Source organism: Mustela erminea, chromosome 5 (assembly GCF_009829155.1).
Source record: "Mustela erminea isolate mMusErm1 chromosome 5, mMusErm1.Pri, whole genome shotgun sequence".
Lineage (NCBI taxonomy): Eukaryota > Metazoa > Chordata > Mammalia > Carnivora > Mustelidae > Mustela > Mustela erminea.
Genome location: NC_045618.1, coordinates 7,041,881 through 7,057,192, shown reverse-complemented (window position 1 = coordinate 7,057,192; position 15,312 = coordinate 7,041,881). Strand labels below are relative to the sequence as shown.

Below are 15,312 nucleotides of genomic sequence, written 5' to 3'. Positions count from 1 at the left end.
TCTGCCCCCAAAACAGATCCCCTGTCAGTCGCCCTTGGGTGTGCTTTTCAGAAAATAGAAACAAACAGTCCCTCTGTGTTTACTCTGTGCCAAGCACTGTCATAAGCATTTCCGGCGGATGAATCCACTGTGCGTCAACCAACCTTCACCATGGCCTTTGAGGTAGAAGCAGGTGCTGAGGAATTTGCCTGAGATGACAAAGCTGATGAGCAATTTAGAGAGACTCTGAACCCTGGCCGGTTGGATGGCTCCCTGCCCCTATAGACAACACTTCCCTGTTAGAACCGACAAGCTAGACCAGAGAACGCTGCTCCTAGAACGCCTATGTTCACTGCATCCCTCTGTCCCAACGATCCTGGCAATAGCTGACAGCTGGTCCATCTTTCCTCTGTCTCAACACAGACAGAAACCCTCAGCATACTTCGCTTGATCCTCATGGCAGGTGAGGGAGGAGCTTTTGTTCTTGCTCCCATTCCGCAGATGGAAAAGTAGAGGCAGAGTAGAGATCGCCTTTCCCTGCATGCCAGTCGCATACCATGCGCCAACCCCCTCCTGGGAGCTGAGGCCACCTGTCTGGTCGGGTCACAGACGGGATTTGCACCTCCATCTGCCTGATTTCAGAACCCTCGCCCTTAACCTCTCCACTCTGCTTGCCTCGGAGCGAGAGAGGAGTCGCTGTGATCAACACGATGTCGCCACACGCTCGGGGCCGAAGACAGGAGCGGGACCCGCAGACAGCCTTACACCCAGAGCTCGGCAGGGATGAGGTTTACTGCCCGCTCCTCCAGATAATTTACTCTCCTGAACATTTAGACGTTTTGTCGTTTGACACAACTGGCCCATCTTAACCCTGCCATGGCCTTTTCATCATCCACTGATTCTTCTAGGTTCATAAAACAAGCAAACCCTCACACAGGGCAGCCCAGGCAGGGTCTGAGGAAGATGCCTTCTGGTGGGCTGTTTCCCTCTGAGCTCCCCTGACTCCCCCCTGCCTTCCACCTCCTGGGGCCAGAGCTCACCAAACAGCAAGACAGCTGATTGTTCAAACACCCCGGGGTCTCTGATGCAGCAGGGCTGGGTGGGGCTGGAGAGTCTGAGTTCTAACACATGCCCAGGGGCTGGTGATGCTGCTGGTCCAGGGACCCCTCTTTAAGAACCTGAGAAGGCGGCAAGGGGCTGCTACGTCTCTCGGGGACAAAAAGGGTGTCGGTAGGGCTGGGAGAATGCGGAGAACTGCTCCGAGGACAGCCCCGTGGGGAGCGGCCCGGGGTGGCTCACCCTCCCTCCAGAGCCTTCCAGGGCTCTCCACGCTCTCCAGACCCCTGGAGCTCCCCTTTGGAAACAAGCATTGCTTTAGGGAACCTCTCTAGCCCTTCGCACCGGCGAGGCCTCGCCTGTGTGGCCCGGCAGTGCCCAGTATCTCCGTATCAAAAAGCTGCTCCCTCCACACCACACGGAGGGCGGAGGGCGGGGACTCTTCCAGCTCCTGAGGCAGAGATGGGCGTGGCCGGCAGTGCCACTGGGCATGCTGGGGATGATGCTGGAAGTGCTGAACCAAACGGGACCGCCAGGGTCTTAAACACCAGCATGTTCGGGACCCTCTCCTGAGCGACGGCGCTGCACCACCCTGGGCCTCTGCCGCAAGAATCTGGCTTCCCATGCATCTTTTCATTTCCGAGCTTCACGACGGAATTTCCCTGCACTGAGATAAATGAGGCCACTGGAGTGGAGCTGCTACCCCGTATGTGTGGGCTGAGAAGTCCCCTTCACATAAGCAGATGAGGCACCGGGCTGGCTCTTGCTGACACCCTTCTGTGTGCGTGTGCGCTAGTGTGTGTGCACGTGTGTGTGCACGTGTGTGTGCGCGCCTAAAGGGGATCGGTCTTCTTACTCCCCTTTATCTTGCTAGAACCCCTGAGTCTGGAGACTGAAGGTCATCCAGCCTGTTCCCAGAGAAATCAGCAAGGTCATCAGTTTGCTCAGTTTCATTGACAGAAACCCATCAGCTACTGGACCTATCGAGAAGCTACAACCGCGTCCACGGAATTCTTCCGGGCTTTTCTTCTCTTGCAACTCAGGAAGGTATTGGAGAAACTGTAGCTCAGTCACCCCCCCCCCCCCGCCCTCAAAGAGCTACACAAACAAAGTTCTTTCATTCCTTCAGTTACCAGCCCTGGCTCCCTGGACATAGCAAGCTCAAGGCTGGAAGCCTACCCCCTCGCCAAGCCTTGCTACCAACCAGCAGGCAGAAGGAGGTTCAATTCACACGTCTGTTACATGTAGGGTTGAACTAGAGAGACCCAAAACCCCTGCAATGGAAGGTCATCGAACCATGGTTATGTGTCAAAGCCTGTATGCTTTGTAGACCAGAGGTCATGAGTCAAAGGAGCAGTGTCATTGTGCCCAGTTCACAGATGCGGGAAATGGAGGCTCAGACAAGCAAACTATCATGCCTGGAGTTCCGCAGCAAATCAAGGACTGGGTCAAGATTCTCTCTGTCTTTCTTGTCTAATCCCCAGGCCCTTCCTCTACCAGAACAGGGCATGTCCGTGTGTGCACAACTGTGCATTTCTGAGGGGACCTGACAGCCCTGGAAAAACAGGCTTTATCTGGTTTACACGAAATGCTGGCAGGAACGGACTCGGCCCCAGGCAGACTTTGGTTCACCAGAGATAACAGTTCCAGAGGGATGCCGTGCCCACCCCGCACCCTCCCCAGAGGCGCCATCACACTGCAGGGGCCTCACCTGGGAAGGGCTCCTTGAGGAAGTGGCCGTTGATGGTCTGGTTGGCCGTGCCCAGTGGGTTTTTGGCGATGAGGGTATAGTTGCCGTTGTTGTAGTGCGTGGGCTTGTTGAAGAGCAGGCAGCCCTCGGACACCTCGCCCTCCTGGTAATACTCCACATGCGTGATCTTGGACTCCCGCAGCGGCTGCCCATTGTGCAGCCAGTGCAGCGTGGGCGGCGGGTTGCCCCGCACCACGAACTCGATGCAGTGCTCCAGACGCAGCTCGGGCTCCTCCAGGCTCACCACGCGTGGGGGGTCTGCGGGGGACAGGCCCGCTGACTCCCAGCACACAGAGACCCCCGCGCCCCAGAGCAGCGCCCCCAACACTAGGACGGGGACCCCGGTTCTCCCCCCATCCAGCTCGGAGAGGACCCAGGGGATCAGGGGTACCCGCACCACCTTCCCAAAAGTGGGGAAGAGAGGTCTGTCTTCCCCCACGCTTCCTGGGTCTACCACCACCGGCCCCGTGACCCTCTAGGAGCGAAGAGAAGGCAGACAGGGGCTGACATGGGGGTATCTTGAAGATGAGTCGGGCATACCGTCTTCTGAGGGACAGGGACACCCTTTCTGGGGTTATCGGCCAAGAACTGCCTTGTTCAGTCCTGCCCCCCAGCACACCGGCCCCCGCCTCCTGCATGACCGTCCCCCGGGGACACAGCCCCCCTCCAAGATGGCAGCCACTCACAGTGCACGGTGAGGGCCACACTGGCATTGCTCATGCCCACCACATTCTCCGCGATGCATGTCAGGGTGAAGCCATTGTCCTCGCTTGTCACATTGACCAGGGTCAGGTTGATGGCGTGTACATTGGTCCAGTTCAGATTTGTCTAAAACCCCAATGGAAAAAAAAAAAAAAATCAGTTTCTAGAAGGCAGCTTCCCATTCACCTTCCAAACACCTGCGGGAATCAAAAAGAAAGCTGTGTAGGAAGCAAAGGAGACCTTTCCTCCTGCCGTGCACACTGACCAACCGCCAGGCTCTCTACACTCAAGAGCTCAGGAAACCCTCACATTTACCCTGGGGAGTGAGCAGTGGCATTACACCCACTTTACAGATGAGAAAACAAAGGTACAGAGAAGTTTATTAGCATGCTGAAGCTCGGGTGGGCCAGAAAAGGTTGGAGCTGGACGAGAACCAAGTACGTGCAGACTTTCCTCTTCTTCGTTCTCCTCACGTCTCTGGCTTCTCTTCATGATGGAGCTCACTGGGACAAAGAGGTCAAGGCTCCCCAGCCTCCCGATGGGGCCGGAGCCTAGGGCGCCTACCTGGTGGGTGTTGATGGACTGCAGGCCCGTGACTATCCAGTCTACGTCGGGCAGAGGGGACCCAGAGCCATTGCACGTGATGACAGCGTTGTCACCCTCTCGAACGGTCAGGTTCACGTGGCTCACACTGATCTCAGGAAGGTCTAAGAGGCAGGACAGGACGAGTGAAAAGATAAGCCAACACTTTGTACCAAAACTTTGTCCCTGGGGTCGATGGTGGCCCTTCTCAACACAACCTGCTTGATCAACCTCTTGGAAGGCCCCCAAGTGCCAGAATCTTCCCAGCACCTCCCCGCCAGCAGAGGTCAGAGCTCAGAACTTAAGCCCAGCTGGGCTCTCCCACAGGCCAGGCAGAGGGTGGGGGTGGAGAGGTGCTCAAAGAATGTAGTTCCAGCAACCCGCTCTCCAGTTTTGGTCTGCTTCCAACTCCCATGAAGAGTCTGCTAGAAATTCAGGTTACCGAGGCCCATTCTGAGACATCCCATGATCTCGTTAAGTCTGCAGGGCCTGGGCATCTGCTTTTCTAAAACTTGCTTAGATGCTCCTGATACGGAAGGTCCAGAGCCCACGCTTTAAGACAGACTCCTTCAGATCGGGTTGACAAGTATCTCATAGAGAGAAAGGACACTGGTCCATTGAGAAGGGGCATGCTGCACCCCTGTCTTCACTCCAGGCTCATGGAGGGACAGGGATAACCAAGGAGGTCAACAGTAAGTCAGATCTGTACCCAGTGCAGAGTTCAAGGCTGACGGTGGGGGGCTGGGGGCAGGGGCGAGAAGGCCCTGGCTCTGCAGACTCCCTCGAGGGTGTGGGCTCTTTGCCTGGAGCCCGCTGGGGCCAGGCCACTCACTCACCGCACTGGCTGATGTTCATGCGGAACAGGGGCAGCTGGGAGCCGTCGGCACCGATGCAGTAGAGGTGCTGGCTGTTGAGCTTGGCCTCCCCCTGCTCCTGCCACAGCTGCATCCAGCGGATGTCACAGCTACAGTTGAAGAAGTTCTGCTCCAGTCTCCTGCGGGCAAGGAAACAGGGGAAGGGACCTCCTGAACCAAAGACGGCCCAGCTCCCCCCACCCCTCAGGGCCGGAGGGATGCCCCGACCTGCTCTTCAGGGACTAGAGAGAGGAGGGGTTTAGCAAGGTTTTCAAAGAGATGAAAAATACTTCTAAGTCCATGAATTCCTTTCGTTTTTGCACTCATTTGGGAAAAAAAAAAAAAAAAAAAGAATCCACTCCACTTAATTCACCTGCCAATGAGACCCTTTTAAATACATCAGCTTGGGATATCGCTTTCTCAGAGCCCTCCGGTGGCTTCCCATGTCATTGAACATCAAGGTCAAAGGCCTACAGGCTCTGCAGTGCTCTCCATTACCTCTCTGACCTCATCTCCTACCTCTTACCCTCTTCCTTTTCTTCAGCCACATTGACCTTGCTCTCTGTCAAGTTCACTAGCACGACCAGCCTGGTACTGCTTCAGGGCCTTTGCACGTGTTGTCCCTTCTGCCTGCAGAGTTCCTATGCATAACATGCCTGCTACACTGGCTATCTCACTTCATTAAAGAATCATATGGCCTCTCCAAACACTGCTCTAAGGAAACTGCCAACAACCCCTGCCTTAGTGCAGCCCACTCCCCGCCCTCCAGTATTTCCTTCCCTCCAGTATTTGTCACTGTCCAGCATCACTTAAAAAATTTGTTTATTATCTGTCTCCCCAAATAAAAATTAAGCTCCATTGAGCTCAGAGAAATTGCCTGTTTGGTTCATCCGTACCTCCAGCATCTACAACTGAGCCTGAGACACGAATGCCTATTGAATGAATAGAGGGAGGGAAAGAGGATGGAAAGGGTTACTCTCCTGGGGAGCAGGTGGTTCGCCATTTCCGCAATCAGCTCAAAGCCCATCCCGGGCCCAGCTTTACTCTCCATAAATTCAACAAACTCCTTACGAAGCACCTGTTCTGTGTCTGGCTGTGAGCTGAGCACTGCTGATACAGAGGTGAATGAGACAGCCTGGGAGCGTGGAGAAGAAGCGCATCTGATGGGAAGGGTGTCAAGTTCAAGGTCTTCCTTCTCCAACGACTTTCCTTGTGATGGAGAGCAAGTCCCTGCCCCCTCTAAATGGGGTTATCCCATTAGAGGGACCATGAATGGTGTCCGTTGATGTAAAGCACCCAGTAAATGTAAAGGTCTGCCTCAGTAGGAAGAACGTGATTCTCTTGTTGGACCAGTAAGGAGGCGCGTGTGTTGGTGCCCAGGAGGGGCACTAAGACCCAGGATATTCTGGACAAGGGGTCGAATTCCAAAGTAGTTAGGCATGCATCAGAAGTCATCAGCTTTCAGGGGAAAGTGAGGTCCTGGAAGAGGAATCCGTGTGTCCCAGCCAGTGGGATACCACAGGCAGAAGGTGCCAACACCTTTGCACGAAAGCCTCTCAGTCTAAAGGTACGCTGGCTTTTCCCTGCACTCTTTCAGGAAAGGAGAAGGGACCTAGCGTTCGTGGAGCATCTGCTTCCCACAGCCACCCTGGAAGACAGCCAGCACTGTCCCTGTCCAGAGGGGGGACCCCCGCTCGCATTGGGAGGGGTTGAGTCTCGTACTCCAAGTCCCTGGGCTGGGGTGGGACCAAGCAAGGCTGTAAGCCTCACCCTGCTGGACTCCAGACCTCACACGCCCCAACCCTGTCTACCCTGTGAAAGGCACCACTGGCTGTGAACAGAGATGCAGAGGAGTCAGCATGACCCCCGGCTCTGCGGCTCCTGGGCAGAGAGCAGGGGAAGAGTTCACGGCCACGCTGGAGGCTGAGATGGGAAAACAGGAAAGAAAAGCTGCGCCAGGGCACAGAGTTCACGTCAAGGAGCACTGGGAAATGCAGCTGGAAGGGAGAGTGGAAACCAGATGGTGCGGGACCTTCACGGCCACATCAAACATCAGCAAGCTGGGGATTCATCCAGGGGGCGGCGGGAGTCAGGGAGGCCCTCGGAGCTCTCGACGATGTGAGCAAAGCAGGTCTGTCAGAAGAGTAATCCAACAGTACTGTGCATGACGTGCGTGCCTTTCTCAGAGCACCCAGGCGAAGGGATGAATGGGGGACAAAATCCTTGACTCACACGCCTTGATGAGACCCGGTGCCGGGCACAGGGCTACATGCACCCAGATGGGACATCTGCCTTCACTGATGCATTGGTATGTGCCGGCCGGCAGGCTCAGAGTCACTCTGCTCGGGTTTTTGGTCTCAGAACTCCTCTTTACTCTTAAAAATTCCTCCAAGAGCATTTGCGTGTGTAGATTACACTATCCCTCTTCACCATTTTGGAAGTGAAGTAGAAAATTTTAAAACACAACGCCACGTTAGCACAAACTGCCGTTCGTCACCAGAGCAGCAATGTTATCACAGGCCAAGTGACCTCAGGGGTCACTTTTAAAGTGATGCTGGACAGTGACAAATACTGGAGGGCGGGGACCTCAGGGGTCACTTGGCCTGTGATAACGTCGCTTGGGGTCACACCTTCTGGGGCACCAGAATGAAAAGGACAAGTAATGTCTCAGATTCTACCCTGTGGTCTCCCTGATAGGGTCTTGGGGGCCCCACGGAACCCCGGACCCTCACTTGAGAACTGCTGCCACGTTAATAAGGGTCTCGAGTAGACTGGTAAAAGCGCGGGAGAGGGAAGGGAAGATGGAACAGACACGGTAAAGAAGACAAGGTGGTATTTGGTGCTTTGCTGGAGGTAGAAGGAAAGAACGGAGGATGGCTTTGAGCTCCAGGAGACAGGAAATCAATGGAGGAGAGAAGCATTTTTAGCTGAAAACAGGAGAGAAGGAACCAATGAAAAGGAAGAAGGTCGGTGTATGAGGCGTCGGGGTGAGGTCCTAGAGGAGGAAGGTGAAACATGAGGCCGGGAGCCTTGGAGGTCCTGCCCCAGCGGGGAGGCAAGATGGCGCCGGGACAGAGCCAACAGGTAGAGGAAAGAGAACGGGGAGGCAGGAGGAAGTAAGAGCTAAGGGAAAAAAAAAAAAAATGGAATGATGTTTGCGCTGCACCTACCATCTGCCCAGCACCATGCGGATTGTCCTCCACACACCAGCCCCATGAGCCCTCCCCTCAGGGAGGAATCGGGGGAGGCAGGGGATGGCTTCCTGGGGGAAAAGCAGAAGGTCAAGCTAGGCTGCCCCGTGTGTGGAGGACAGGAAGGCCTGAGGATCTGGGTCTGTGTTTGCATTCACACGGCGGGGGTGAGGGGCGAGGGGAGGCCAGGCAGCCCTGCCGGAAAGATACCGAGGGTCCAGATGCTTCCATATATGCAAGCTGAACCAGGTCAGCCTGGTTTTCCCAGATGCTCGCTAGACAAGATGTGGTCATTCATGATGAAGCAGTTGTAAAAAGACAAATTATCCACCCGGGTGGAAAAGATTAGCAAGGGAGGGGCTGGGCTCGGCGGCTTAGAGACCGTGTGCTTTAGTGAGTGTTGCCTCGCCCGAATCCCGCACTGCTGCGTCCCCTGACTTCTCAGTGGCTCCCCGCAGGGCTGATAGGGCCAAAGCATGCTGACGCTAGTGGGACAATCAGTGGGATGACAGGGCTAGACACAAGCGCACTAATGGCCTTTTGTTTCCTTCCATCCTTTCCTTCTAGGATCTGGCCCCCTAGCAGTCTCCTGGAACCTGCACAGAAACCTTCAGCTTTTCCCCCACCCTTGGGACTTCCCTCCTAGACAGCAAGACGGACACACAACAGAAAGCATGTTGAGTCTGAAGACAGGTGTCCCGGGCATCCCACCCAGCAAACCCACCATAGTCTTCCATCCTGACGAGAGAGGGTTCAGGAAGGGGCGGCCAGAAGCAGAGAAAGGCAGCCCTCAGTCTACATGATGCCACCCGCTCTTCCAGCAAGTCAGGTGTCTCGGAGAGGAGCCATTGGCCAGGGCTCCAGGCCCCACAGGAGGAGCCTGAAGTGAGCCTTCCCTGCTCCATCAATAATGCAGGCGGCCCCGTGAAGGACACAGCCACAGCTGCTTCGGGGCAGAGCTTATCCTACACCCAGCCCATGCCCCAACACGGCCCAGGGCCTAATCGCAGGGCCCTAGGGGTGACCCGCAGATTAACTCAGCCCCATCCAGGCACACACAGATGCCTTGTTGCAAGGCCAAGGCCATGGCAGTGTATTCAGAAAACACTGGTTCCCCTCCGGTCATCACTCTGCCTTTCTTCTTCCCTCCACAGAACCGGTGCTGTCAGTGGCGATCCTGGGGCCAGGGGCGTAGATCTACGGCCAACCGGGGAAGCCTGTCCAAAGGCCCAAGGGATGCTCGCCGCTGGCCTCCCAGAGACAACACAGTGGCAGAAGAAATACACAAACACAAGGTTTGAGTGGAGCCTGCGGTCAAGCTGGGCAAGGCTAGTGCACTGAGTTGTGTCTCCCCCGAAAGATCTGGGCAATACCTCACCCCCAAGACCTGTGAATGTGACCTTACTTAGAAAAAGGGTCTTCTGTGGATGTGATCCTGAGAAGGATCACGGGATGATCACGGGACAAGATCATTCTGGATTTAGGGATGGTCCTAAATCCAAGGACGGGTATCCTTATGTCCTTATAAGAGACAAGACGGGACAAGCCAAAGACGCAGAGACAGGGAGCACGGCCACATGAAGATGAAGGCAGAGACAGGAGTGGCACTGACACAAGCGAAGACCACCAGGGGCCACCAAAAGCCAGAAAAGTTCAGCAAAGTTTCTTCCCGAGAGCCTCTTGAAGGAAGAGTGGCCCTGTGACACCTTAGTTTGGGCCTTCTGACCTCCAGAAGGGTAGAGTCACTTCCTGTGGTATGAAGCCTCCTTATTTGTCATGATCTATCATGGCAACCCTAGGAAACTAATTTGGCCAGTAGCTTCTTCCCCAAGGTTCTGCTTTAACTTCTGCAAAATGGGGGTAATTGTGCTGACCCTCTTCCTGCACAAAGTTATTATGAAGATAAGCGATAATACATGATAACATGCTTTGTGAATTGAAAGGGACTATAAAGAGACCAGAAATTATTATTACAGTAATGCTATTATGAACATGACCGTTCAGGGACTTCTCTGAGAGCCGTGGAAAGCAGTCATGGCCAAGACTAGGAGAAAAGAAAGTGCCAGGATCAGCCCAAACCCATCCCCACGACGAGTTAATATTTTACCAAGTTGATTAAATCTGCAAATTATACCAGAGGTAATTATCACTTTGCTTTAAGAAAACGAAATATTCCAATCTGTTTTAATCATGTCTGCTCTGCGCGTGCAGGATATTAAGAGAAGCCTGTTCAAGATACACTAATGGTCCCTAGGGTATTTCTGGAAGGGTTCTGTGCTGTGGGTTTATATCCTCTGGTGCCTCTTGCCTTTGCCTAAATTGAATCAGGGGATTCAGAATCCAAGCTTCTTTTCTTTCTAATTCATTCTTTATCTCTAAGACAATCTCTTTGATTCCTGTTCTGATTTCTGGACACAGTTCCAGGCTTCTTCGTAAGGAAAAAAACAAAAAAACAAAAAACTAAAAACACCACCTTAATACAAGCAGAAACTTCTGAGAGCAACCGTGCAAAGCCAACTGAAATTTCTGCAAACCCAAGCCCCTGACACAGTGTTAAATTCTCCAAAGGAATCTTGAAAGATGCCTACAGTTCTCTCAATAAGAACAACAGGTCAGGTGATCAGCCAAAACTATATCCTTCATCTGAGAAAAGTAAATGGGAAATGAGTAAGGGAAGCTCCCAGCTCATGACCAGGGCTCTGAGATGCTAACTTGTCTGGGTCTCCATCTCCCCAACCCCAATCCAGTGATTCCACTCAGGAAGCCACATTCTTAAGAGTGGTTTCCAGAAGGAGACAGCAAGTATGGGGGAAGTTTACTGAATTGTTCAAGGGAAGAGCACTGGTCTTTGGAAACAGCAGACCTGGATGGTGGTAATGCTGATTACCGTAATACTGATTCCCATTCCCACTGATAAGCTCTGTGATCCTGGACCAGTTGTTTAATTTGGCCAAGCCTCGATCCTTCATTTGTGAGACTGTTTGTGATACCTCCCATGGGGGTTGCTCCAAAGATGAGTCAGGACTTTGTTCATAATAGGTGCTCAATAGAGGGCTCATCTGTCTCCTTCTCTACTATTGGAAAGGTCGTAGATACTCTGCCCTTCCAATGGAGAATGCCACCAGATCCATTCTTATAGGAAGGACCCTCCAGTGGGGGGGGCATCTGGTTGGGGTAGAAGGAGATCCTCAATGCCAGAATAAAATGTGCCGAGAAGTCACTGAATGCCCTAGTTAGCTCCTTCTGTTCCCGCAGAAGGTGGCTCAAAGCCTCCTACTCTGGCTTTGGGATCTTCTGGCCATCATGGCTCAGAAAGCCATCTCCCCCTGGCCTCTCTCCTCCAAGGCCAAGATTCTATCTTCCTGGAAATACCCAACCCAGCCCACAGGCCCCATTGGGCAGACCCTGGCAATCTACAAGGCTCATGGCAGATGGTGCCATGTGGACTAATCAGGAAGTCGGACAAGAAAATACTACCCCCTCTTCCATTTGCCAGGAACTGGGATTGTTTGGATTTTAATCATAGCCACAGTGAAAAGCCAACATGAGGCCCCTCCAGCCAAAAGATAAATTTTCCACTCTCAACATTCAACTCTTCCTCAAAAAATAGACCCCCACCAGGACAAGAGGGGGGCTTCTTTATTTTCCCACGTCATTTTTTTCTTATTTAACAATGTGACGGAAATAAAATACTCTGGGACATGGCGGCCCTCACACACTGGCTCACACTGGAGGGAAGGTCTTCATTCCTCCATAAGTCACGTCTAGCTCACCGGTGTATTGATCCCGGGCAAAGATGAATGCAGAATCCCATGATCCTCTGGGATAAATCTGACATTTTCTTTAAATATATATCCACGGAACAACTGTTTCTGAAACTCCACGAAACAGGTCACCAGGGCAGCACACCATTGATTTCACATCCAATGGTTTTTTTAGAAGGAGCACTGAACGTTTTCTCAATAATTCAGCCAACTGCAGACCCTAGATGTCCCCCAGAGAGATGCTGTCCCTCGCCTCCTACAGAGGAAGGGGAAGGCATTCTGCAAGAAGTCACATGAGACTCCCAAGAAAGAGCAGAGAGAGCCCCCGGTTAGCTCCTCTATGACAGAGCCCTTGATCGGATCTAGGGCAACGTAAGAAGGAACTGCAATCATGCACTTTTTGACAATTATTGCAGAACCGCTCCTTGAATTGGAAACAGATTTTGAGAGGCGGAGGGACAGCTAACAAGAGTGGTCAAGACCTTGAGTCCATATGCTACCCCTTGGCTAATGGGTAACCCGAAACAAGATACTTCACCTTGGTGAGTACCTCGGGGTCCCCGAATGTGAAGTGATGGTAATAATTCCTACCCGATAAATTACCACAAGGATTAAATTAAATAACGAATGTACATAATTCAAGAGATTGCTTGGCACAGTGCCTGGCACAGGAGTCAGATCTCAGCAATCGTTAGTAGTGATCTTAGCAGTCATGTTCACTTAATGCTAAGGTTTTCTTCCACCTACAAAGATGGGAATGAATACGAGGCATCAAGTCTAACAGTCTGATATTTAGCTGTCTGTGACACTTGGGACATCATCTAGGTTTTTCAGTGTTGTATAAACAAGTAAGTATATATTTATATTTTCCTCAGCTCGGGTAGTTTTTAATCAGTGTACCTCAGGATCTCAACCCTATGTGGCTAAAGGACTGTAGTCACTATATCTGAGGAGTAGCCCAGAGGGAAGCGTAAAATCCTAAGAAAGGAAGGCAACCCACAGCAGTACTGTCCTGAACTCTCCAGCACTGTTGAGATCACCTCTGTACTTCCTGGCCCTAGGATGGCCTTTCAAAGAATCAGGGCACTCAGGTCCATGAGGATAAGTAGGGTACACAAAGCCATCATGGGGTAATGGGCTATTGAGTCACTGGATGTAAATATTCCCCCTCCTCGACCAGCTGGATTGGAAAAGCTAAGATCCTGACTCATCCGTGAACTCAGGTCTTCCCAGGTGGAGGGACCCTCCGGTGGGGGATTGAAAGGCCGACAGCATGGGCAGAGATCCAAGGCTACCGACTCTTGGTAAAGTTGGTAAAGCAACCTGCATTCAGTGAATTTGGATCTGAGTCATTAAATAAAAGAGAACACATGAGCAGTGTCTCTGGAACCCTACCTCCCTAATTTCATCCATGCCTCAATTCCTTTTCAATTTATTCCTTGATTTGTTCCCTCAACATAACACGCTGTCCTTCATGCACAGAGATGACCCTGATGACTCATACAACAACACGACTCGTTTTTTCCAGCAGTGGTCAGGAATTTTCACTCCTTCGTCCAACAAGGGTTTGCACAAAATGGCTGGAGGGGGTAGGGGTGCATCTATCAGCCTGGGAAGATAGTCAGGCCAAGCAGTCCACAGGCAGATTAAATAAATATATAGACTTGCCTCCCACCCCCCACCACTGGGATGCCCATATGCAAGCCAAACAGGCTGACAAAAGATGATGAGTGACGGAAAGGGCACGCAATTGGAAGTCACAGGCCTGGGTTTAAGGTTGGCCTCTAGGTTGGCCAGTACCTAACAATGCAATCTTGCCTGGGTCTCATGTGCCTTTTGGGGGCTCAGCACCTTCACCTTAAAATGAAGAAATACATTTTATATTGGAGATATAATAACACCTATCTCCCATAATGCTCCTGATGATAAGTCTATTTTTTTCATGATGATAAAGCTAAAGTCACATCAATGAAAGCGCACCTCATCATCTACAGAATCACTTATTATAAATTGAAAATACTCTCTAATATTGTAAGTATAAATGCTATTACTACTAGTTACCTACAGACCACAGAACTAGGTCCTGCTCAGAGATAAGATCCCGGTCTTCTTCAGAAGTGTGCTGGAAAGAGCATCAGAAATCAAGCAACAAAGAGGGCGTCTCGCTCTCACTGAACATGGTACACCCTGTGCCACCCAGCCCAAGGAGCCCCAAGGGCACACCCAACCTTGGGCGGTTCCACGGCCCCACATTTCTCCCCACCCAACCTCTACCACCGCTCTACTGCTTGGAGGGTCTTTGAAGCCAAACTTACAATTCCCGAAGACTCAGCGTCTGGAAGAGCTGCCATGAGAGTGTGGTGAGCCGGTTACTCGACAGGTTTCTGCAAGAGTGACAGATAAAGGGCAAATTAAGGGACAGACCCGGCGTGAGTAATGCTCTTGGTAGGAAGCTTGGTTATTTCACGGGAACTTGGCTTTGTTGTTCTTTTCTTTGGTCCGTTCTGCTAACAGCGTATCCGCCAGTAGTCAAGGCCCCAGATCAGGTTTGGAGAGGATTTTGAGGAAGCGAAAGTGAGAGATTTACAATGTTAAAAAAAAAAAAAAAAAAAAGGAAGAAAAAGAAAAGAACGGTTGGTCATTTTCCCACATTCTCTCACCACAGTAAAGGTTCAGGGAAACTTCTGGAGGCCACCCTCCCACAGGGGGACAGAGCTCTTAGGATACACAAGCCAACAAGCTTTCTTCTTCATTTTTATTATTGAAGTGTCACAGACATTTTAAAAACTGGGCATATTTAATGCATACATCTTGATGAATTTCCAGGCAAGTGTATACCCATGAAACTGTCACCATAAACAATGCCATAAACTTAATCATCAACTTAAAAAATTTCCTCCCTCCCTCTCCCTCTCTCTTTCTTTCTTTCTTTCTTTCTTTTTTTTTTTTTTGCTATAACCGTTAATATAGGATATAACCTCTTAACACATTTTTAGGTGTACACACCACCTAATTAATGACTCACGACGCTGTACGGTACATCTCTAGGACTTACTCGTCTTGCATAAATGAAATTACATCCCCTGTTACCATCAAGAATTCTTAACATTCACAATAGTGGGAAACCCTGCAGGTCACCTACAATTTCTTCTACCCAGTCCCTCCCCCAGCAAAGAGGCCCATCCGTGATCAAGACATCAGCCTTTTGTTCACACTTCTGTTCTCCTCCTAATGGCTATTTAATTGTTCTCATTAGGATGTACAGAGGAAAGGAGTAGGCATTAGTCTTCCAAATAATAGAAGAAACACACCCACGGTGATCACGTTGCCAGGCTCAACAGACGACTCTTGACATGACAACAGCCCTTCAAAGCGGCAGTTAGACACGGTCGGAGTCAACATGATCCCGTAGGAGCACTGCTCCTGCACTGATG

At 51.6% G+C, this 15,312-nt stretch overlaps 1 protein-coding gene across 7 annotated transcripts in view; it reads right to left on the bottom strand.

Moving 5' to 3' along the window:
• The window catches only part of NTRK3 (neurotrophic receptor tyrosine kinase 3), a 382,186-nt gene that overhangs the window by 258,792 nt on the left and 108,082 nt on the right, over positions 1-15,312 (bottom strand). For all 7 annotated transcript variants that reach the window (XM_032342082.1, XM_032342076.1, XM_032342077.1 and 4 more), the window contains 5 exons: positions 14,194-14,262; positions 4,906-5,063; positions 4,052-4,194; positions 3,472-3,613; positions 2,747-3,043 (listed from right to left, as the gene is read on the bottom strand). In XM_032342082.1, coding sequence (XP_032197973.1) covers positions 2,747-3,043; positions 3,472-3,613; positions 4,052-4,194; positions 4,906-5,063; positions 14,194-14,262 — 809 coding nt within the window. The remainder of the gene's footprint in view (positions 1-2,746; positions 3,044-3,471; positions 3,614-4,051; positions 4,195-4,905; positions 5,064-14,193; positions 14,263-15,312) is intronic.